The following is a 23,653-nucleotide window of genomic DNA, read 5'->3' on the forward strand; positions in this document are numbered from 1 at the left end:
GTGAGGTTAATGGCTGGACTGGATCTTAGGCGACTTTTCTAACCTTTTTCCAACCTTTTTGAGATGATTCATAGAATCACAGAATGGTTTGGGTTGGAAGGGACCTTAAAGATTATCTAGTTCCACCCCCCTGCCATGGGCAGGGACACCTCCCACTAGACCAGGCTGCTCAAAGCCCCATCCAGCCTGGCCTTGAACACCTCCAGGGATGGGGCAGCCACAGCTTCTCTGGGCAACCTGGGCCAGTGTCTCACCACCCTCACAGTAAAGAATTTCTTCCTAATATCTCATCTAAATCTCCCTCTTTCAGTTTAAAACCACTACCCATCGTCCTATCGCTCCACTCCCTGATCAAGAGTCCCTCCCCATCTCTCCTGGAGCCCCTTTAGGTCCCAGAAGGGGCTCTAAGGTCTCCCCGGAGCCTTCTCTTCTCCAGGCTGAACAACCCCAACTCTCTCAGCCTGTCCTCACAGCAGAGGGGCTCCAGCCTTCTGAGCATCTTTGTGGCCTCCTCTGGACCTGCTCCAACAGGTCCATGTCCTTCCTGTGCTGAGGGCTCCAGAGCTGGAGGCAGCACTGCAGGTGGGGTCTCACCAGTGCGGAGCAGAGGGGCAGAATCCCCCCCTGGCCCTGCTGGCCAAGCTGCTGGGGATGCAGCCCAGGATGCGGGTGGCTTTCTGGGCTGGGAGCACACGTTGCTGGTGAATGTTGAACCTCTCATCAACTAACACCCCCAAGTCTTTCTCCTCAGGGCTGCTCCCAATCCATTCTCCGCCCAGCCTGTGCTTGGGATTGCCCTGACCCAGGTGCAGGACCTTGCACTCGGCCTTGTTGAACTTCATGAGGTTATGATTCTACGAGGCTGGTCACTGTTCCCAGGAGCACGTGGACCCGGCCATGTGAGGGTGTGGGTGCCACGTGGGAGGGAGGGATGGGAAGGCAGGGCTGTGCCCCTGCAACCAGCCAGTTCACTCCGTGAGGCTTAACAACACCCCAAGGGAAATCAGAACTGTTTCGCCGACTCCGGGGTGCCCTCAGGTGAAACTACACCATCAAATAGTGTAGGGTTTAATTGCAGGGCGCTCACAAGTACCCGGCTCCTTCCCCCAGTACTGGTATTAAAAATCACCCAGGAGACGGGAAAGGTTTGCACTCCCTGTCCCCTGTGCTGTCTGTGCACCTGAGACAGCACGTTGGGATTTGTGTGATGCCTGGTTTCTGCTTCCTTCAGGCTGAGAGGACTGAGGTAGCTGGTAGGGACTGATCTCCAATGTATGGCCTTCATGTGTATATCCTGGAAGTAAAAACTACTGCTTTCATTAGCTTGATGTCACTGGGCACGCAGCATTTGTGGCACAGATTAACATGAAGAGATGCTGAACACTGAATTTCATCTCTTGTTTTCTTTATTTGCCTGCTTTTGTCCAGCAATTTCTATCCTGTGGCTTGTAAAGTCCAAGAGGTCCAGGGAAAGGTTTGAAGAATGAGTAAGAACAGCCAGTTTTCACTGTGCTTAAATTCTTCAGGGATACACCATCGCTGGAAGAGAAGGCCACCAAACAGCAAAGGATGAAAGTCACTGTAACTTTAGCTCCTCTGTTTCGCTTAGGAGCAGCCTGGCTGGTGGCTGTACCTCTGTCTCCTCTAGCCGCATGCTATGGTTCACGGCAGCTTCTGCCTCCCTTGCTCTGACAGGCTTTTTTTACCTTTAGGTCCTCGCAGATTTTTTTCTTTGCCTTTCCCCATTGTAATCTCCATTGCTCCGGTAGCTGTTTTGGAGGGCTGTAACCGCAACTGGCTTTCCACCTAGGTTAGATAACGTGAGCTGCGCGCCGTGGCTCTTTCTTGCAGAAGATGGCCCATTGGTTTAAGGGTGTTGTTTAAACCCAGGATTTAGAAATCATGCCCTGCTTTACCCCAGGCTTGAACGCAATTGCTTTGCAATGAGGAAGCAGGAACAGTCCTCCTATGCTTTTTTGTAGTTCTCCTAAAAGGAAATTATATCGCATCTGACAGTGAAAGGATCCAGGAAGGTCTCAGGAGAGAGGCCCAGGGGAATGTGCCCACACTTGGGAAAGGGCAAAAATCTGTAGGATACTCTGTAGTGGACTTTATGGCAAACAAATCCAGAGGTCCAAGTGCCAGCTAACCCCCTCGATTAACTGTATGTAGACATAACCTTAGACCTTGCTTCATTTCCTGCTCCGGTTTGACTTTATATCTCAATTAGAGACAATACGAAATGAAGGAGGAATACAGACAGTATTCACAAGAATGATGCAGTTACTGTGAGGTGACACCTAGACCAAAGATCTCCCAGTTTGTAAAAATCAAAACAAGCCAACAAGGTGGCAGGGAGGGGTATAACGGACAAGGGAAGCAGCTGAACAGCTTATGTTGGTGAAACAACTTTGGCTAGGTTTGAAATTAATGCTGTACCTCTAAAAGGTGTCTAAAAGTTTAATGTAAATCCTCTCTGTGATCAAGACAGTTGTCTTGTCCTACGGAGGAGAAGTGGCAATCTACAAAATACAACATCTCCCAAAAGAGTTGCTATATATATGCAAATCTGTAGATATATATTGGCTCTGTTTTCCTAAGGTCATTCACTAATATTTCCCTGAAGAAGGAAAAGGAGAAAAAATATTTGGTGTTGAGATTTCTCTTCTCGAAGAGATTAGAAAATCTTCTAATCTATAAGAAGTGGTGGTACCTTCTTTTTATTTCACTAACAACTTCTAAGGAGATCCACTCTGGCTTGCTCTCTGATCTCCAGGATGGCAAATCTGACTCCTCTTTGCCTTGGGCTCAGGGCAATATTTTCTGAGGGATGTGAATTGTTGAGATGGTTGGGTCAAGTCTGGGCTGGACTCTGTTCAAAGCTCCTCTGTTCCTCAGAACATCTTCCCGAGGGTCTATCTATGCTAGCGATTCGCTACGGTCCCTGCCTGCTTCGTTAACGGCTCTCTCATCCTTTGACTGTCTCCATTCACACAGGCTATTTGGTTGTAGGGTGGATATCTGGAGCAGCCCTTGCTGGACAAACTCGTGGCACACATGGAAGCTCACACTGTGAGCTCTGCTCCTTGGATCCTTGGAAAGTGTTCTTCTGTACCACAAGAGGGTTTCTCCGAGTCTTCATTGCTCCAAGGAACCCTTAGACTGTGGAAAGTGGTTAGCAGTGTTCTGAAAGCGGACACTTCCTTCCCTGTGCTGGTCCCTCACCCATGCAATGATCGTTTTGGTGACATCAGTGCATCAGATATTTTTAGCATGTGAGATGGGTGCTTTTCCAAGCTGTATTTCAAACTATCAATTTATAATCTACGGCATTGCTCTACTCATTTAGAATCAATTAGATCACTGCTATAAATCCTTAGCTTGACCGTTTGTTTTCTGCTGCTCCTGTTTTGCTTTTCAGGGCAATACTGCTGGTTTGGTTCCACGATGGCCGCGTATTTCTGTCTCACATGTGCTTAATAAATGTTATATTTGCTGTCAGGGCTGTAGCCAGGCCCTTAAGCTCTCCCAAAACCACTTGCAGAGTCTTGAGAGCTCACTGCAGCCGAGCTTGGGTCTGGAAGCAATAGTGTTACCCATGTTTATCCTAGATCCAGGTTTCCGCAGACCTCTGGAACAACCCCAGAGAGTTAACCGCAAAGTTACTTTGAAGTAATTTGCTCCACGGCATTCCATATGAAATCGAGACTGAAAAGGGAAATCTAGAAGTTACTCAAAAGCTTGGAACATTCGTAGAAGCCTTGTAAGCAATAGAAATACAAGCTTAAAACACACACGAGGTGTTTCATTCCAATTTCTTGATGATTAAGTGATTGCTCAGCTTTATCTGCTGCAAGCCAACTGTCAACTTAGAGGAAGATTATTGAAGGCAGCTCAGAAATACGTCGTTTCACTCAAACAACCCAGATGTCGTCTATTTGCCGAAGTGGTGATGCTGATCAGAATGATTTCGGTTGCGTTCAGTTGCTGTATTCAGTTTATATTTAGCCGTTTTCAGGTTGTATTCAATACTTTATTGGGTATCCAGTTTCACTTTTCTACTTGATATTAAGACAGGGGAAAACCCCGTCTCAGCCAGCATATGCTTTCACTTGCACACAAGAAGCAGAATGCAGGAGGCAGCCTTACACCTGACCGAGATTGCAGAAAAACTCATTTCAATTAATGCAGGGCACAGATCACTCTTGGAAACCTTTTTCAGATAGGTACGTGGTTCCTTTTATTCATCTTCAAACACTATAACAAAAAAGACATTTGGTAAAATTGCCTTTATACTACAACTAAATATGTCCACTTCTGGCAAAGGGAGTTCCACATCCAGTATCGTTCTTTCCTTCATTTATTAAAGCTGTCCTTAACTTTTTTGGAAGGGATTAACTCATCCAGTTACCTGTTCTCTGCCCCCACATTTAGTTTGTTTGTTTACAGGTATCTCCAGCCTGTCACATCCACAGGTCACCTTCACGTGCGTGACAATTTGGGCGGGTGGCACTTCTGCTAAAGTTTGCAAATGGCACTCCCCTACAGTCCTCGCAGCGGGGCTGTGGCCATCCCCTCCATACAGTGAATTTAAGGCACTCATCTTAGGCTTGCTATTTCTTATTTACCTTTCAGAACCGCCTAAGCAGTAGCACACAACCTCCAGGAGGTCACAGACTGAGAAACACTCAGCTGGAGGGAAGATCGAGGAAGAAGTAGGGGGTAGCTCTCCACCGTGGGTGTCCGAAAGCCACCGGCAAAGACAAGAAGAGCTCAGAGGTGAGGCAATGGCAGAAAAAAGTTCCTGGCATTTCTAACCAACAGGAGACTTCAAAAGCGTACGATATTCCTGCATCATTAGGGGTAGAAGAAGCAGGTGGCATTTAAATTTGGGTTGTTTTGCTTTTTAAAGCATCACTTGATCAGTTCTTGTGGTAAATCAGCCGCCACGGTTCCTGTCTGCCAGGACAGACCTCTGTAATGCCCCGTAAAATGCTTAGGAAAGTACTGACATCCGTAAGGATGTTACTGGTTAGTAAGGCTAGTGAGGCTTTTAGAAACATGCTTGAAATAGCTGTTTGAATCATAATTATCCTCTGGATTTGATAAAAGAATATTTAAGTGAATTGTTTAGGTTGTCTAAAGGATGCAACAGTCAATTCCTATCCCAGCAGCTTTATTATCTGTAAAACTGAGGTGGCATGAAAACTCATTATTGCTTCTAAAAAGCTTTACATTGAAGAACAGCTAATTATTGCCAAACTGGCTGCTATGGGAGATATCTGAGGAAAATTTTGTTGTTTCAGGAAACAGTATTGGTAACTCAGCTTATGGCACTGTGTCATCAGAGCCCCTAATGAATCCGTCCCAAGATGTCACCAGGGAGACCATGCTTTTTTGACAGCAGTGGCCATTTGCGACTGTTAAAGAATTCGAAACACCTTGCAGGAAAATGATCATGCTTTTTTTTCGTTGTCATTGTTGATATTTCTGTAGATGTTCTTTCTAGCACTTCAGCAGTTTGGGGCAAATGACATTAAGCGGGGAACATACTTATTACTCTCCACACTGCGGATATCCAAGCAGCAAACTCTTTCCGGGACAGATGCAAGAACAGGACTAATCCCTGCAAATGCAGGCTGATCGGTCAAATTCCACAGACTGAGTTTTAGATCCATACGATTGTCTCTCCTCAACCTTCCCCAAAGCAAGGTCTATACCTCACAACCCTCGTTCTTGAGACATTTTAGCTCAAATTACAGGTGAATAAACATAACAGAGACCACCCCAAACACCAAACAGATCTCACTGGATGGTAGAAAAGCTCATAAAAACATCTATTTTTCTTCTATTTTTATGTGTACAAAAGATAAATGGTTGAGCGTAAAGTATTGTACTTCTGAGTTCATTAGCTTTTTTCTAACCCAGGCAAGAAATCTCTCAAAGTTGTTACTAAATGATCGTACTTCTGTGTTGTCGGTTTGATCCCTGCAGGATGTGTCCATCTCGGAGAAAATCCCCACTCAGGTGCATTGGCTGCCGCAGCTGAGAGGTCAAGGATTGAACGGGTGATGGAGTCTTCAATATCTACACATCTCTGAGGGAGGGCTGCATTAATGAAAACGCTGCTGCATATATCTTATTGCTGAATAGAAGCATCATTTTCAGATGTTGTCAGTCTCCAGCCTGACACAGATATTAAATTCGCACAATCTCTCTTTAAAAAGTGCATGTGTGAGTAGATTTTGAACTACATTGTACCTTGCAATGAAATTTCATTTTTCCGAACTGAAAAGCAGGCAGGTGGTTACAAATGTGTCTTAAGCAATTTCTCCAGCCTGAAATGTAAGTACTGTTTGAAAACATTTAAGGAAATAGAACATCTTAGTAGGGGCCGCAGCAACTTTTCATGAATTTATTTTAGCTTGCATCAGTATTCTGAGCTACAAGAATTATAATTTAGCAGAGAGACTCTCATTGGGAGAGGGGATTGAAGGCGTCGAGGCAGCAGCCCTGTGAGTAGACAGGGATGCTAATAGAGCCACAGCAGAAGTTTAGAGAGCAGATCAGAGCAGCTGGGTGGGCTGATAGAGAGGATCAGGGCAGCCCAGAGGAGCAGTAAGAGGATCCAAATAAGTGGATTAGTAGCATACCAAAGCACACATTACTTTTAGTTTTCAAACTCCCATTGATTTTAGTGCAAGTGCATTTACTAATGTGTGGCAGGAGAAACGGAAGAGGATCAAGGCAGAATAGAGACACGGAAAGCAGCTCCCTGTGGCAAGCTGGAAACGGCGAGAAGGCCGGGCTGGGGAGGCACAGCATAATGTCCCCACATCAGTCTCAGTCAGGACTTATGGGAGGATGGCTGTTGTCTGGGCTTCTTCATCCCACAGCCTCGTGGAGCTGTCTAACGTTGCTAAATGCTATTGTTCCCGCAGCTGATTCTGCATTCATTTTCCGTCTGTAGCTCCGAGTGATTGACTCTTTCCATCTCTTTCCACTCTTACATCTGTCTTCTGCTGCTGTGACTGGAGCAAACAGACACAGAAACGTAAGTATGATCAGTAGCGTAACCAACCCTCTTTGAACTCTTCCTACCAGGGGACTCACAGGGCTGCTGGGCCCCGAGCTGAGCTTGCCGCAATTTGTGCCCATAGCATTCAACAGAAATGGGACCACTGCTCCTCGCTGTGCTCAGGCTCCATGGCTAACGTCAACTCCTGAACCACCCAAACCTCAAAAATGCCCTCTCCTAGCATGCCAGCCTGACTTTACACTTCGTCTCTTTAGACAGAGGTGGTAGCGATGCAAAGGCACATCCAGACTAAAATTTCTAAGCACTATTACTCTTTATCTAGCACAAAAACGCCCAAAGTTCTAGGCAAGATAACGAGCCCTACTCACATTGCCCTCAGCTCCCTTCAAGCACCTTGGGTTCTAAGTGGGAGGCAGGGCAAAATTTGTGCAGCTCATGATTTCTCCCTGTTGCAGAGAAGCACAGGACGTGCATGGATGTGGGCAGACTTTTTTTACTCTTCCATGTTCGCTTCCATAAAAGCACTGTAGATACCTTTCCTTCTTTATCCTCCAACCACATCTGTTGCTTAGACACCTCGGTCTCCCCACCTCCCAGAACTCAAATCCAAAAATTGTTTTATCCTTAACATTAGTATCTTAATATCCAATTATTCTACAAGCATTTGATCAGAGTGGATGACTGTCAAACTTTGACTCTTATACTGCCCTTCCTTGCAGTCTTAGTCCAAGCTACACATAAAATGGGCAGGAAAAGCTCAGGCTTACAGTCAAAATGGGGTTTGCATTCTGATACAGAAATATACAGAGGGTTTGTAACTGCACACACAAAGACGACTTTGTACACAGATTCAGTTATGTTCTTTATTGTTGAAACAGTTCTGGAATGTTTTGGTCTCCCTGAGCTGGCAAACAGATGAAAACATTGGTCCATCCTGTAGGTTTTTTTCTTTTAGATTTCTATGAGGAAGATTAACAAGCAGCAGAATGGACGAGAAACCATTTCAAAATAGCGTCCTGAAGGAAAAAAGGATAGAGGCATAATACGTCGAGTACTGTGACGAAAATGATACAGGAAGAACTTGAGGTGAAATCAGAAGACAAGGTAAAATGCACTCCCTTGAGGTGAAATCAGAAAACAAGGTAAACTGCACTCCCTCGCACTTCTTCAGGACATCCAGAAACGTACCTCCGGAATGACCCGGTCTTCAGACATGCCGAGACAAAAGCCCCCGGGAAGGGAAGGTTTGTAGTAAGACGGCACAACATCAACGTGACCTATTGTCGAGTTGGGAGCTGAGAGAAAGTACTGCCTGCCTGTTTTGCACGACCACAAAAACATCGCTGGAAACCTGCAAGGGAAAAAACGCTACCACAGTTTATAAAATCCTCAATGACATGCGTTACACATAACCAACCAAAATAACTACCCTAGTAACCTGCCACCTATGCAGCTCCTGATCTCTAATTTACCTCTTCGCCATTCTCCTGCTTCCTAATACCACACTGAACTTCTTCAGCCTCCAAGATGAGTAGTAATTAGTAATCATGGCGCTATTAATATGACAGTCAGCAGCATCTTCCTACTTCACCCGGCCTCACATGGATTCCTTGACATCAGACTTAAAAGCCTCAGATCAAGTCATCAAGTTTGGTGAGATTTTTCCCAGTATAACTTTTCCAACCAAAAAGCTGAAGGAGCTCTTACTGCATCCATCCAATTCTCCTCAGCTCTAGGATCCTTCAGTCTTCTTTGTCCTCCACCATCCTACTTTCTGCATAATAAAATACTGTAATTAACTGGACACACCTGTGAGCCTGGAAGCAAAGAAAAAGTCTGGGACATCCTGATGTGAAGAGTGCCGCTGCTGTTAATACTGAAGTATTACTAGATTAATTATAGTTAATTGGTTAGCTCATGATCTAGCATCTGAAATGGAAAAAAAAAAAAAAAAAGCATTTCACACACCAGAAAATTGTTGGGAAAATTAATATCCGTTAGAATGGGGAGGGGATATTTTGAAAGTAACTTGCAGCATAATAAAACAGCAACTAGCAAATAGTCAGGGATAATCATACTGACTTGGAATATGTTGCAAGATAAAGCCCTCATTTAGTTAGCTAATTTCATGGCATTTTGAAAAACACATTACTCAATTAATGGTTTGATTGAGGAAATACTTTGCAACTATTCATGAATATATAAAAAATGTTCTGAATTTTCCATATTTTCACCAGAAAAAATAAGAACTATGGGTTCTTAATGTGTAATGGTATCAATCTGATACTAAGACATTAACTGAAATTAAAAAAAAAAAAACAAAAAAAAACCAAATTAAAAGCTGACTGCCGCTCAGAGCCAGTGCACTTTATCCGAAGTCACTTGGCTGCCACGGCGCTGCAGCCAGCAACTATCGAGGGTGACACAAGGCAGCCATTCTAACGGAATAAAGACGACTTTCATCTCCGGCTGTCTCCAGCTAAAATAACGCGATGGTGGCCCGTGACAAGTGAGCAGATGGTCCCAGGCCAGTTGCAGGATGCCCACCCCAAAACGCCCCACAACAGGCTCACAACTTACTGTACGCGGGAGCCTTTGAGTTCTCGAAGGAGTGGGTTTTTTAAGTCACAGCTGAGAAACATTATCAGTACAGGACGGAAAGCTTGGTTTTCAGCTACCAGATCCTCCTACGTGTTGTGTGGATAACAAGAAGACTTTGACCTAAAGTCACCTTGTCCCAGTTTCTAATTCACTTTTATGCAGATGAGATGACAGGATTCGGGCCTAAGTGTCCGAACTGGCTAATACTTTCATAAATGAGAAATTGCAAGATTTACTCATATGAATGACCATCATTAGGCTGGCTTGCAGGATCAGGCTTATTCTGCATGTAGAAAAGAATGAATCACCTTAATTCACGAGAAGAAAAAGAGAAATACTAATAAAAAGGGGATGTGCTAACTCTTGTAAAACATTACTTGGAACTGCAGTGTGCAGCCTTCAGATTGAAACGTCATTTCGAATCATGAGCATCCCTTTAAGCAAAAAACTCCAACACAGAGAAGGAAGAACTAAAAGGAGAAAAAGAGCAGTTGCTAAAACCCTGCCATCACTTCTTCATAAATTACACCCCAAAATGTTTCACAAAATTGAGTAACGGAGGAAAACAGAAAAGACCTTTTTATTTTTGTAGCACATTCCTCTGGCAAATGCAGGATAAAGCCTATCATGTGAGTCGAACAGTAAATGAAGGCCTTATGCTTTACAAAAATTCTCCTATTGTCCCAGGAAGGATGAGAGTCAAACACAACAGTTTCTGCAATGCTCTAAGTCTTGTAAATAAAGTTAGCAGACAGGAATCAGCAGACTGCTTGGGGGGGGGGGGAAGAGAGAAAAAATACTCTTTCTGCGCACAAAATTTAGGCACACTGCTGCTGCATTTCAGACCTGACTTCACTACACTGTACCAGAGATTAATTGGACCCACACAATTTAGCAAACAGCATGTGACATCCATCTACCTTTGCTGCTTCAGCATCCTCCCAAAAATATATAATGCAGGATTTTAAATAGTACGTTAGCCCAGTTTCCTTTCACAAAGTCTTACAGCGAAGTTTAGGAAAATTCCAAAAGTAGCATATTGATTGCCTCTGGGATTTTCCACTTAGCAATTTAATAGAAAATTACACCCTTACCCAATCTGCGAGGTTTCCATAACCTCCCTCATGAATTTAATTTTCCAGAGTCTAATAAATTTTACCATTACGCATATTTTCTGATATTGCTTCACCATTAAGCCCATTTCCCAATTTTACTTTTTCGGAACCAGGTATAATGTCTGCACAGTGCTTGGACGGCACCTTGTCGAGAGAATTCAGATCCGACTTTGTCTGCGCTCACAGTTCAGATACAGATCGCTATTGTCAATATTCAATTTGCTTTCCTTTTACTAATTTTATGTCATTATTCCAAGTGACAGGGTCAGTCAGGATTACCGGGATTCTCCTGGGTACTCTGACGAGACCAAGGGAAAATCTGCATTTGCATCTGTTCGAGTGGGCGTATGCAAGTATCACATTCTCTTCTCCTTGTCAAAACACAGCCTGACTACACTTAAAACACAAGATGATGATCGGGAGCTGTGTTTTCAGTTATCGGCAGTCATAACTGTAAAAAGCCTGGGTCCTTCCTCTACAGGCAACAGGCAAAAGCACTCTTGACTGTAAAAAAAAAAAAGGTACGCAAACTAATTTAGGCAAAAGGGGTTTTTTTTAACACTCGAGTGTTAAAAAAAAAGAACCCGATACACCAGAAATGAGTTTTAGCACAGTAAGTGAACTGGAAGCATGGCCAAAGGCGTCAAATGGTGACTAAACCCAAGCACCAATTTCAGCCGTGTCTGGGCTGTCCGTACGGCTGTGGTGACCTGGTGACCACTGGTGGGTTGCCAGACCTGCCAAATCTCTCTCCTCAGAGGACCCAGACTCCATCCCTCTTGCTATGCCAACCCATGTCTAACTAACATGGGCGAAGCTCAGCGTCCCTCGGCCTGGCCGGCTGTTCAGCACGTTCCTCCGGGCCTCACTCTGCGACATCGTTGCGATAATTACTGTAAAACACGGTAAAAAGCAGCCGTTAGCATCAGTCAAGCCCCGTTTCTGGGTTCATGCCCACTTTCCACACACCGCCACCCCACCAACATCAAGTTCAACCCCATCCCCGCCGGGAACCTCCCCCGATCCCGCCAAAGACGAAGAGTTCCCCCCTACCCCAGCCCCTCGGGGAACCCTCCACTGTCGCCGCCGCCGGGGCCCCGCGGGCGGCGGAGCGGCCGCCAGCGCAAGGCCGCGGCCAAGAGGCCGCCGGCTCCCTCAGGGCCGGGCCGGCCCCCCCTGCCCGCCGGGGAGCCGCGGGGGCGGGAAAGGGAACCTGTGGCGGCGGCGGGGCACGACGAGGGGAGGGCGCGAGTGCCCGTGAGGGGAGTGTTGTGTGTGTGTGTGTGAGAGGAGCTGGGGGCGGCGGGAAGCGGCGGGGGGGACACACAAAATGGCGCTGCCCTCTCAGCCCCTCTCCCTCCAGCCCCCCTCTCCGCCGGGGGCTCGGCGGGGCCGGCCGCCTCCGTCACGGCGGTCAGGTCGGCCTCGGGAGCGGCGGCTTTTACGGCCGGGGTTGGCGGAACAGCGGCGGGGCGCGGCGGGCGGGCTCCGCGCCGCCTTCCCCCAGCAGGTGGCACCGGGGTCCCGGAGCCGGCGGCGAGCCATTGCGGGCCGCCCTTCGCCGCCGGGCCGCGGCCGCGCAGCCGGCGGGGGGGAAGGCGGCGGCGGCGCTGCCCGGCATCGCCCCCGCGGGGCTCCCCCCGCCGCACCCCGCTTTCCCTTCAAAGTTTGGGGCGGGAGGTACGGGGCGGGCGGTGGGGGGGGAGCGTGTGTGAAGAGAGAGAAGAAGCGGAGCCAACTTGTCCCGGATCCCTTTTAATTCGCCGCCAACCCCCGCGTGTTTTGCTGATTAAAGAGACGGACCTTGGTCCTGCCGCCGCCCGGCCGCCCCGCTCCTTCCTGCCCGCACCATGGAGTTCACGCAGAGGAAGAGAAGCAGGAAATCCCAAAGCTTTAAACTGATCAACGAAGGTGAGGCGGGGGCGGGGGGCGGCCGGGGCTTTGTTCCCCCGCCGGGGGCTGCCCGGAGGGCGGCAGCGGGGGGAGCGGGGCGTTATGAAACGGCGGGGCTCCCCCCTCCCATAATCTGTTATTTAACTCCGTAGTCCTCTGCTTCAACTCCCCGAAACCATTGCACACCTATTTTTTTTCCTTTACCCCCCCCCCTTTTTTTTTAAATTATTTTTTCCCTACGTGTTGTTACAACCCCCACCACAACCCCCCCACACCATCCCCCAAAAGGTGGACGTGTTTTGGTTTGTGGGGGTTTTTTTCTTTCTTTTTTTCCAGGCACAAAATAAAAGTTGGATCGTGTTTCCTGGTAAATCCTTCTTTGGCGGGGGGGTGTGTGTGTGTGTGTGATAAAAGGTAAAATGGGGAAGCGAGCAAAAAAAAAATAATGACACTTGAGCAGCAACGGACCTTCTTAGTATTCAACTCCTGTGGATTTATTGTGTTTTGGGTGGTGATTTATTTTTTTCCTCCCCTTGACTGCGTATTTCAAAGAAAAGCCGAATAGAGGTTGCTTTATTAAAAAATCCACGCAGCTAATTAATTGTACGTGGGCAGGGGAGAGCCACTGGCGTGTAACTTGTTCGCTCGAGGTGTGTTTGCTTTTGGTAAAGAGGGTATTTTAAAAGGGATCGTGGCGGAAAATATTTGGATTCATGTCGGGGAAGAAGCACAGCTCTGTCTTTCAGTCTTGTTGTTGGTTTGTTTTTTTTTTAATTAAAAAAAAAAGGTAGAGCCGCTGGTAGGCATTTTAACAGGTGGGCTTCCCAGCCCTGGGGATTTATTTTGGTTGGGGATTTATCCCTTCTCTGGCCGTTGAGATCTTTTTGCCCTGATGGATTTGACTTGAGGTCTTTTTTCCTTTTGTGTTTCCAAGTATTGGATGGGAATATCTCCATGAAACGCTGTGTGTGTCCTGCATGCCAAGTTCAAGGCAGGTGACTGCTTGGATGTAATGTCACGCTTGGGAAAGGTGGGGGACACACACGCGAGTGTCAGAGACTTACTGTCTGAAGAGCAATGTCTTCGTAGGCGCTCGGCAAAATCGCATTTGATGCGAAGAAATTTAAGGATGGAAATAAACTCACTTCGTAGGAATAGTAAATAACAACTGCTGTATCATCGTAGGGGGGTCTGGAGCATCGCACGTACTGCCAATTGAAAACTAGAGGGGCAGTGACCTGTCAGACTTGTCTGAAACATGTTGGAGGTCTGTATGTATCAGCACACCTATCGAGGGGTTTAATTTCTGTGGAGAACAGGTTTGGTTTGTGGGGTTTCGATATCGAACATGCTCTCGACTTGGAGGCAGAGTTAGTGCAGGACTGGGCTGGAGCCTGGGGGGCTGAAAGCGAAACATGTGGAAAAGCAAAACTGAAATTGAAGACTCGGTTTTATTTCTGTCCTAATGGAGCTGTAAAAAGAACATGGGTGCTATCAGAAATAGATGGCTATTTCACAAATTCTCAGTTGCCACTCGTTACTGGTTTAGATATGCCTCAGTGTATAAGACAATCTATTTAACCTTGTTTTAATAGGTAAATTCAGTTATGATGGTACATTATTAGTAATTCCTATTTTTTCTGGGGTCTCTTTTTGGACCTGGAAAGTGAAATGGAAGGCTACGCTAAAAACACAACCTAGAGAGAAAATTATGTCTTTGTACTTCGAGAAAGGAGGAGATAAAAATCACATTTTGCGTGTGACTCTGCACTTGCGTACTCTTTTTTTTCTATCACAGTTGATTAGAAAGATAATTATGTATAAATAGTTGTCTCTTGTAATTGGCCTTTGCCTCTTGCTAGAGTCATTCCGTAATGTCACAGTTTAGTGTTTACTGTTGTGAAATTGATATGGATTTCGCAGCGCCTGGACTGTGACATCCGAGGCAGAAGAAGGAAACCAAAGAGAAAAGGGTATGCTGTGTCAATTCGGTGGTAACACACCATCTGTTAATGGCGTGTGCCTGTAGAGTGCCTGTTCTGTCCCAAAAAAAACTTCAGATCACCTTATCGAGATGATCAATAATGACCAGATCGAGAGGAAGTCCATTCTTGCACTAAAACACAGCCACCTCTGGGGTGAAATGTGGTGACTTTAAGGCAGCAGCTGTAGATCAGAAGAATATTGTGACCAGCTGGATGTACGGAGGGAAGTGCTAGAGAAGAAACCACATGTAATCTATATATCTAAGGACCGTGAATCTGTAAGTCATTTACTTCCTAGTTTCCACCTACTCATTCCCAGCAGATCTTGGACACCCTCGAGAGGATGAAAATGCAGAGTATTGTGGGTTGACCTTGGCTGGCCACCAGGTGCACACCAAGCCGCTCCATCACTCCCCCTCCTCAACAGGATGGCTAATGACCATGGGAGGCAGTCGGCATAAATCCCGTAGCTTTAGCCGTATGAAAGGAGCCTTTACTTCCTTGACGTCATATCTCAAATTTCACCTTTAACCGTTTCACTTGTTGGGCGTGCTCGGGCGGCAGAGGAACCCTTTGCATAGCACGTCATCGCTGACCTCTTCAACTCCCTGTTGTGTTGGTTTTTTTTTTCCCCCCTCGCTTTCTTTCCAGGCCCATTTCTTTCTTTTGCGTCGCTGTGTGAGGCTTGATTCTAGTTTACTTATTGGGTTGTTCCCCTTCTTGTGCCCTCCGGACAGTCCTGCCGTACAAATAAATGGGATGTTACAAAAAAAAGTGTGGCTTCCAGGAGGCCTTTCTGATCCTGTAGCTGTTTTGTCTGAGGTGCAGGTGTGCTGCTCGTGGGAGTAGGAGCCGCTTATGCCGCCCTGTGTTTCTGTTGTGCCTTTGAAGTGAATCCCCCAACGTGCCCTTCCACGAGTTAATCTCGATCTCGCTTTTTTGTGAGGCGGGTAAACATAAAAAACAGTTTACGGAGGGAGTATCTGAGAGCGTTGGGAACAGGGAGGGCGTTAAAGGAGTTAGGCGGGGAGGTGGCTGTTTCAAGATACTGAGTATATTGTTGAGTCTTGAGTGATTTGCCGAAGGACAAAGTGTGTGCCAGTAGCAGAGTCAGAAATAGCATCCAGGAGAGCTGCCTTTAGACATATTTTTTTTTTTTACCTTGGACTTACTATTCCCTCTACACACACGTGTAAACAAAGCACTGGTTTTGCTGAGCACCTGCCTGGGATTACAGCAGAGACCTTCACAGAAAAAACATTCTTTTATTTGAAATGTGAATTCCATGGTGAATTTTTTATTTTTTTTATCCTGTAGCATCTCTGACTACGAGATGTTAATGTTTATTCTTCGGATCATCACAGACATTAGTTTCTGTAAGTGAATATCCTGAGTTGTCCCTGATCTCCTTTTTTTCGCAATTCAGAGACCGGTGACACCAATATGATTTAGTATAGCTGAACGATGCGGTCCTAATGTACGTTGCTGATTTGCTGATTGAGGTGAAGTTTGAAAGTTTCCCTTAGTCTCGGGAAAGGTAAAGTTTTTATTATAAATCTGCTTTCCATCTGTAAAGCAAGAAGCCAGATAATTGGCATCTGGTGGGATAATTTGCTGTGAAAATGAACACAGTAATTTAGGGCAGGCGTAGCTATTCCTTAAAATCTGTGCAATATTTGAGCTGAGTCTCTCCAGTGTGAGCAAAGTTTGGGTTTTTTAGGAGGTGCTGATACAGAGCACATTTTCGGTGGTTAATTTGATGTACATGAAATAAACTGCAGATATATTGATAAATTATGTAGTAAAACTGTAGCAATGTGTTCGGTGTTCATTTTTTCCAGATCACTTGAGTTCTAATTTTTTTTATCGTTTTTCATTCCAGATTACCATCATGAGATATATAAGATCTCTGACTACAGCAATGATGTTAATGGGGAGACCAAAGAAACGCAACCAGTTTTTTTAGGTATGTGCTTGTGTTGATTAATTTCCGAGCAACATAGCGTGGCCATTTGCAATTAGGGAGGAAAAAAAATCTCTGTGCAAGCACAGGAAGCGCCTGCCATTGTTTAATATGACGTTCTTTTCAAGACCCTTTTATTCTACGAATTGCCAATATATCCTTTATTAACACTGCTAAAAGTTGTAATTTCAGACATAAATGTTTATTAGTGTCTACACACAGTGCTAATTATCACTCACTCAGAGAGCCAGATGCTGACTCTGCAGTTTTGCAGCTCTGTGCTCACCCCATTTACATTGCATATTCGCTGGCATGCTTCACTGGCAATAGTTTGTGTAATTGGGGTATTACATCTTTGACATCTGGATAACAGAAATTCAATTTCCAGGAAGCTGCTATTTGTTTGGTTTTGCTTCTGCCTTGGGTGGGATAGAGGATTAATGTGCTGTCTTAATGTAATGTCCTTTCACCTCTGTAGCTTGCCTGCTAATCCTGCCATGGCAAAATTAAATTAAATCAACAGTTAAAAATGTGTAAAGAAAACAGAGAAGTAATATAGAGCCTGCAACATGATATATACTGCAGCGTGGTAGGACTGGTTATCAGCGAACCTTTGTCTTTCCTGTCTGTGTGCTTTTTGTCCCGTACAACTCCTCAGCTGCAGAGCGCTTCTTCCTTTCCTGCTTCCAGCCCCCTCCTGTTGCATCTAGGACCGCACCTTGGTACTGCGCCTCTTGGCCAAAATTTGGCGAGCGAAATTCAGAGGAGTTAAGGGCCAGTTTTTTGAGCTACAGTAATGACTCTTGCTGTATAGAGCAAGCTCTTGGGCACCTTGCTCAGGCTTTGGAGAAAGCAGGTGCCTTTGCAGTGAGAAATTTGGTGGTGGCCGCCTGTACTGAGCTGCACCAGGAGCCTAAAAATTTTTGTAGGGTGATTGAGGGTTTCTGTGGTTTGTGCATGTTGCCCCCTGGAGCCAGCCAGAAGCATTGGTCCTGAGTGTGTGAATCGGCACCAGAACCCAATCTGCACGCAAAATGCCTTTGTCTCCTGAATTCATAGTGCCACGTCCTCTTCTAGAGGTCAGCAGCAAACGGGAGAGAACAGGAGGATGTCTTGGGCAGTGTGGAATCTTCTGGTGGTTGGAATATTTACAAGGGAGTGAGAGCTGCATTAAATTCCCTTCTCAGCGACTCGCCATTTGGATTTTGAGTAAATATTTCTTCCCTATGATGCCCATTTCCAGGGAGAAGTGAAGGTGGCTGCTGTGTTCTGTGTTTGGATTTTGTGTTCTCTAAGCACTTTTGGTGGCGTCTGATGAACCCGATGGAGTGAGCTCCACCAGAGGTTTACTTTGAGTTCTTTCTCGTCCAACCCTAAATAACGATAAACCTTTGGCAGGAGTTAGGCATCTAGTTGTTTAAGCCAGGATGCTTCTAAGAATGCGCAGGAGTGTGTGCTTAGGCATCTGCGCCATGAGTCAGACAAATTGATTTTGATTTTGGTTTGGTTGTGTTGTCTTTGGGTTTGTTTGGTTTGGTTTGTTGTTTTTTTTTTGAGTATGCCTAGCTTTTCATTGTGACTGAATGTGCTCTGGCATTTAAGTGCCTAAAGTTCACCTATTTCGAGAGCCGGTCAGAATTTAACCTTTAAGAATCTGAGTGCTATCAAGGATCTTCCTTATCAGGTACTGAAGCACAGGGTTGCAGTCCTGGGAGCCCACCTTCAGTTGCTATGGGAAGAAAAAGGTGCTATTTCCTGGCGATGTCCTGAGCGTCCAACTTTCAGATTTTCTCAAAGCGTGCTGGTTTTGACAAGACTGAATGATGTATGACTGTGTAAGATTTGTAAACTAGGCTTTTGCTTTTTCTTTTTTTCCTTGGGAGTTGGGTTCAATTCAGTAAGTTACTCAAAGCTCACATAACCTTCTCTGCTTTATCTTCAGTAGGTTTCTTTGGTGTCCACTTTTATCCAGATTCCTAGTGACAAAGGCACTGATGTGAGATGTAGGGAAAGCAGTGTCGGGACTGAGCTCAGCTGAAAGCACTTGAAATCTGGGCTCCCACCTTTTGGCAGGAATCTGGGATTAGTGGCGTTTGGCATTCCAGCTTTCCTTTAAAAAAATTCACATTGCATGGAGTAATACTTCCATCGTGCTTCAGGGACGGTGGGATAACATCACCGTCCCCAGCTTAGTGTCCTGTCCACAAATGAGGAGCTTCACTTGATTTCATTATTATATGCCAGAATTCATCCCAGAAGAATGTTCACTCCAACTTGTTGGGTTCGAGTCAAGTTTGTTGTCCAGTTTAGGTGTTCTAATTGATCCATGGGATCAGCCGTTGAAACCTCAATGGGATGCAGCCTTTAGTATGTGAATGGATGCTAACATACGTCATGGGAACTATTACCTTTAGAAAAGGGGAAATGTTAATGCCGTTACATGAACGAGTGAAGCTTCATCTGGAATAGGTTGTGCGTATGTTTTGCTTGCACAGTCGAGAATGATGAACTCAAACTCAAGTTTGGCTGAGAAGAGGGGAGCTTTTAGGGGAAATGAGTAAATCAGAAGAACCCATTTTTTTAACATGCAGATAAATTAAAGATCAAGCATCAGGAAAGACCTCTGGAACCTTAGGTGGTCTCTGTTGCACCAGCCCAGATGGGCAAAACGTGGTTTGCGTAAATGTAGGCTGAAAATTGGAGGAAGCTTGGAACACGGTACTGGATGTGTCCTCTGATGGTTGTGATGATGTGAAGTCCAACTGCTTTTTGAATGGGTCTTGGTGAGCTTAGGAAAGTTGCTTATGTGATGCAGTGGTAGAGTTTACAAATTCGGGGGGGGGCAAATATCGCTGCTGAATTTTGCAGGTGAGGACTGGCATCTGTTTTGTTTTGAAGGAAAAGGCTTAGTTAAGTGGTACCAAGAGGGAGTGCTCGACCTGAAAGGGAGGAGGCAGCCCAAAGCGAAGTGTTTACACCTTGAATATGGACAAGATTTAAGACAGATGTGGCTTCAGCTTTTACCAGTTATCAGCGTAAACCTTCTGTCACAGGGCTGCTAGCCCAGACTTGGAAATACAAGCCCATGAGGGGACTGTACAGCCATATCTTGTCGACAACACTGGTTAAACCTAGCTTGTCTATAAAAAAAATACCTTTCGCATACACCACATTGGTTTTTTTTCAGTCTTAATATTTTATTATCATCACAAAAAAAGCAGAAATATAATATACCTCCAGACTGAGTGTTTTTACAATGCTTTCAACTTGAAATTCAGGCTCTATGTTTGAAAGGTTAATGTAGAAAACTAATTATATTATCCTGGTAACCAAATGTGTGATGAGACATTTGTCTGTGTAATTAACAGTGAAGAACTTTTATAGTTTCATAAAATCGAATGCTACGCACAGTGTGCTTGGAGCATTTGTTTTGAAGAGATGTCCAAAACAGAGATGTTTATGACTGATATAAAGTGGAGCTGAAATGTACTGTAATGCAGGTGTCTGTGCATTTTACAGCATTTCGCATTGTTGAAATGGAAGGCAGCAGATTAATAACTTTGCTATGTCATGGTGAAAATAAATAATGTGTTCTTGGAGCAGGGGAGCAATGCATAAGTTACTCACTAATTTCAAGAATTTATTCTGTCCCAGAAATAATATCCTTTGCAATTTATTCACAGCGAAAAAGTTGACTTAACACAAGTCGGTGAAGTTACTTGTTGCTTTTAATAGAATTATATTGACTGTTGCAATAGTAGCCTTGTAATTAAGACTGCATAAAAGTTTATTTTATATATCTGTGTTGTCCAGTGATCTAACTTCGTAAAGCATTTCCCTTTGGGGCTGAAGCATGATTTTGACCTGGGATATTTCCAAGAACTGGGGGAAGTTGTTGCATATCTATTATTATTTTTTAAAATTGTATGACCCTGTTAATGTATACATACTTGCACTCACTTGTGCTTTCTGGAATGATTTAGCTGTTGCAGTGTGGCATGAAATCCTATAATTTATGCTTCTGTATCTGCTCCTGTTGGGTGTTTTGAAACTGTTTCACCAAGCTCTTCCAAAGAGTTATTTTCTGGTAGTGATCAACTTCCAGCGGAAAAAAAAAAACAAACCAACACAAAAACCCCACAAACAAATCCTGAATCGTCCCAGGGTCTGATCCTGGGTTTGATTCTGCAAATTGCTTTGCTTACATTAGTGTTTGTGATGCTTATTAACTTTCTGTGTCTTGTGGTAGGCAGGAGCGTCGATGGACCCATGTCCTTCCATGCTTGGTTTGGGAGTAGGGTGTCTAATTTGAGGGTAATCCAGTTTTCTTGCAGATACAATCTTAGTGCTTTGTGGTGACGTGAAGAGAGCTAAGTGCTTTTAAAACACACTTTGGAGCACCACTAAAATGTCTCAGCTAAGACAGCTTAAATGTCCCTGTGTGTTAGCTTAGGGTAGTCAAAGTCGCCGGCTCGTAACTCATGTTGCTTGCGTGACCCTCTGACACTGTTCGTGACCACTGCTCTCCCTGATGACTCAGGGTTTAGGTTTTTCATTTGCAAAGCGTGTTGTTGCCTGTGTTACTTGTTCAATATTGGCTCCTATATGCCAGCAAAGACTGGGGATCACTTCGTCCAGAAATGCGTGCTTACCCCATCAATTTAGCTACACAGATGCCCGATTCAAATCATCCACAGAGCAGTCGCAACAACTTTCCATGTGATTTAGGAAACCTTTGATCTGATAAGGAATCATGCACATGGCTCCTCTATTTTTCCCATGCTGACCTTCATAGTTTTCTATTTCAGGACTACTTGTGGCACAAGATGAGTGTGGCAAAAATGTCTTGAGTTTTGAAAGTTAGGGTTTGATGTGGTGATGTGGGTGTAGTTTTTGCTGAGAAGGGATGCTTAGCTCCCTTCTAGGATAACTGTCCTTTAAGGATATAGTTGAGTACCCTGTAACGCTCGGTAAGGTGTGTTGGTGAGTTCAGCCTGGCTGTGCACTGGGGACATGGAGTCATAGAATCACCTAGGTTGGAAGGGACCTTTAAGGTCATCGAGTCCAACCATCAACCTAACACCGACAAAACCCATCACTAAAGCATATCTCTAAGCACTATGTCTACCCGTCTTTTAAATACTTCCAGGGATGGTGACTCAACCGCTTCACTGGGCAGCCTGTTCCAATGCTTGATAACCCTTTCAATGTAAAAAATTTTTCCTAATATCTAAACCTCCTCCGGTGCAACATGTGCCCTGCACGCGCATACCTCCCAATTTCTTGAATTAGCCCTAATTGAGCTGAATTAGCCCTTACAAAAATCTTCAAACACAGCAGCCGAGTTTGGCTGGCCCTCTTCCAGGAAGGGCAGCATTCAAGTGGTATCTAATAAACTGGTGTTTAATATGTTCGATTATATAAGCCCTTGCAATTCTTTATTATTTTTTTTTATTGAGCTTTCAAGCCGTATACGTCGACTTACACCTTTTCTCACCCCTGAAGCCTTGTTTCCTTACAAACCAGGCTGATGTTGTCAGCTCACACGTGCTTGGCTGGCTGTCGCTGCCGTTCCTGCCCTCCCGATAGCTTCTGAACTCAGCCACCAACTTCAGCCTAGTTTGACACAAAGGTGGAAATCTGTGAGATGCAAAGTACCTTCAGCGGGCAGCCTGACGGAGGAAAAAGCCCTATTTGTAGAGCCACGAAAGGAAAAGTTTCTATAGGAGTTTTGTCTGCCGAACACAATACAACATAAAATTAGCTAGTAATTCATAGAAAATTAAACTGTATTAAAAAAGTCAACTGCTCGTGAATATTTCCCAAAACATATGAGAAACATAAATGTTAAAAATAAAGAAATTAATTGCAAAATATTGGGCCAAGAGACCATTATGGTTATTTGTTTATATAAGTCAAAGGAAGAAAACATCAAAAACAAACGATTGTCTCACCTTAATTCTGCTCATTCATTTACACACTTTAAAACACATAAATTAACTCCAGATGTGGCTACCACTTCTCTAATAGTGGAATAAAATTAGTATTTTAACATGTGGGTATGGTCGCATATCATTTTATCATTCTTTATAGCACTATGATAATATTGAACAAATTATTCAGAAAAGTATAATAACTTGTTTGTAGGCAGTGTGCTATATTTATATTAAGTTTAATAAGCATAATAGGGAAAAGATGGTAAGGCAACTGGGGTAAAGAATGGAATTAATGAATTATCGATACTGTTTTGTTAACTGGAGTTGTTTACAGGTCTGTTGCTTCAGACAGATGCACACTTAGTGTGTGGATGTTACTTCATCCTAGGACAGTTCTGGTTTACATTTGCACATTTGAAATTTTTAACGTTTTTACAACTTTCAAAGCAGGAAGTTTTTATACTGTGCACGCTTTCAGTAAGGAAAGAGATGGAAATGAATTTGGGGGAAATTACTGCATATTTGATGTGGTGTTTATGAAAGGGCTTTGGTTTGCCTTCTTTTTGTTTTATAAGATTACAATCAGGCCATGTGGGAAAAATGGGTTGTATATAAGGGGACATGGTAAAAATAGTTCTAATAGTAATTTTAAAAAATTGTTAATACATTTTTGTTATGACTATTATCATCTTTCATATAAGTTCCTAAATAGGGCTGTAATTTGCCATGTTTACCTATTTTGAGTAGTATTTTTTAAGTATTTCAGTGTTTTGCAAGTAAATTCCTTGGTTTCAGATAAAACCAAAGGGATTATATGGGAATCCGAATGGCAAAACCTGTAGCTTCCTGGTCGGAGGCATCCCCGTCTCTTCGGGAGAGGTGGGAACCCCCGGTACATGTACAGAGAGAGGCTGGAATATGCACGGCTTCTCTCATGCCTCAACATCTACTTCAGGAGGCTTTTCACAGATAGGTAATGCAGATTTTTATGTAATAACCTGTGGTTTTTTAGTGCTCGATTATCCCATTCAGCATTTAAGAAGGAAGGCTGGCTCTTCCATAGGATATAGTGGCTTGAGCTGTTTGGTTTTCTCTCTGTGCCCCATCTTCGTGTTTTCGTT

General features: G+C 44.5%; 1 protein-coding gene and 1 long non-coding RNA gene across 8 annotated transcripts in view; one reads left to right on the forward strand and one right to left on the reverse strand.

Moving 5' to 3' along the window:
* Positions 1-6,147: 6,147 nt before the first annotated feature.
* LOC134510369 (uncharacterized) lies at positions 6,148-12,622 on the reverse strand. Of its 5 annotated transcripts, none has more exons than XR_010069579.1 (5): positions 12,559-12,622; positions 11,493-11,648; positions 8,849-8,968; positions 8,228-8,390; positions 6,148-7,031 (listed from the first exon to the last, which is right to left on the reverse strand). It is a non-coding gene; the product is annotated as an uncharacterized LOC134510369 (long non-coding RNA). The 5 variants fall into 5 exon arrangements; XR_010069576.1 differs by having other exon boundaries at positions 9,620-11,648; XR_010069580.1 differs by lacking the exon at positions 6,148-7,031 and adding an exon at positions 7,917-8,055 and having other exon boundaries at positions 9,620-11,648.
* The window catches only part of BEND7 (BEN domain containing 7), a 48,255-nt gene continuing 36,452 nt past the window's right edge, over positions 11,851-23,653 (forward strand). The window contains exons 1-2 of one of the 3 annotated variants that reach the window (XM_063323599.1): positions 11,851-12,666; positions 16,516-16,599. In XM_063323599.1, coding sequence (XP_063179669.1) covers positions 12,606-12,666; positions 16,516-16,599 — 145 coding nt within the window. In that variant the 5' untranslated portion in view covers positions 11,851-12,605. The remainder of the gene's footprint in view (positions 12,667-16,515; positions 16,600-23,653) is intronic. The other 2 variants (XM_063323598.1, XM_063323597.1) reach the window with 2 other exon arrangements.

The sequence above is a fragment of the Chroicocephalus ridibundus genome, chromosome 1 (genome assembly GCF_963924245.1).
Source record: "Chroicocephalus ridibundus chromosome 1, bChrRid1.1, whole genome shotgun sequence".
NCBI lineage: Eukaryota > Metazoa > Chordata > Aves > Charadriiformes > Laridae > Chroicocephalus > Chroicocephalus ridibundus.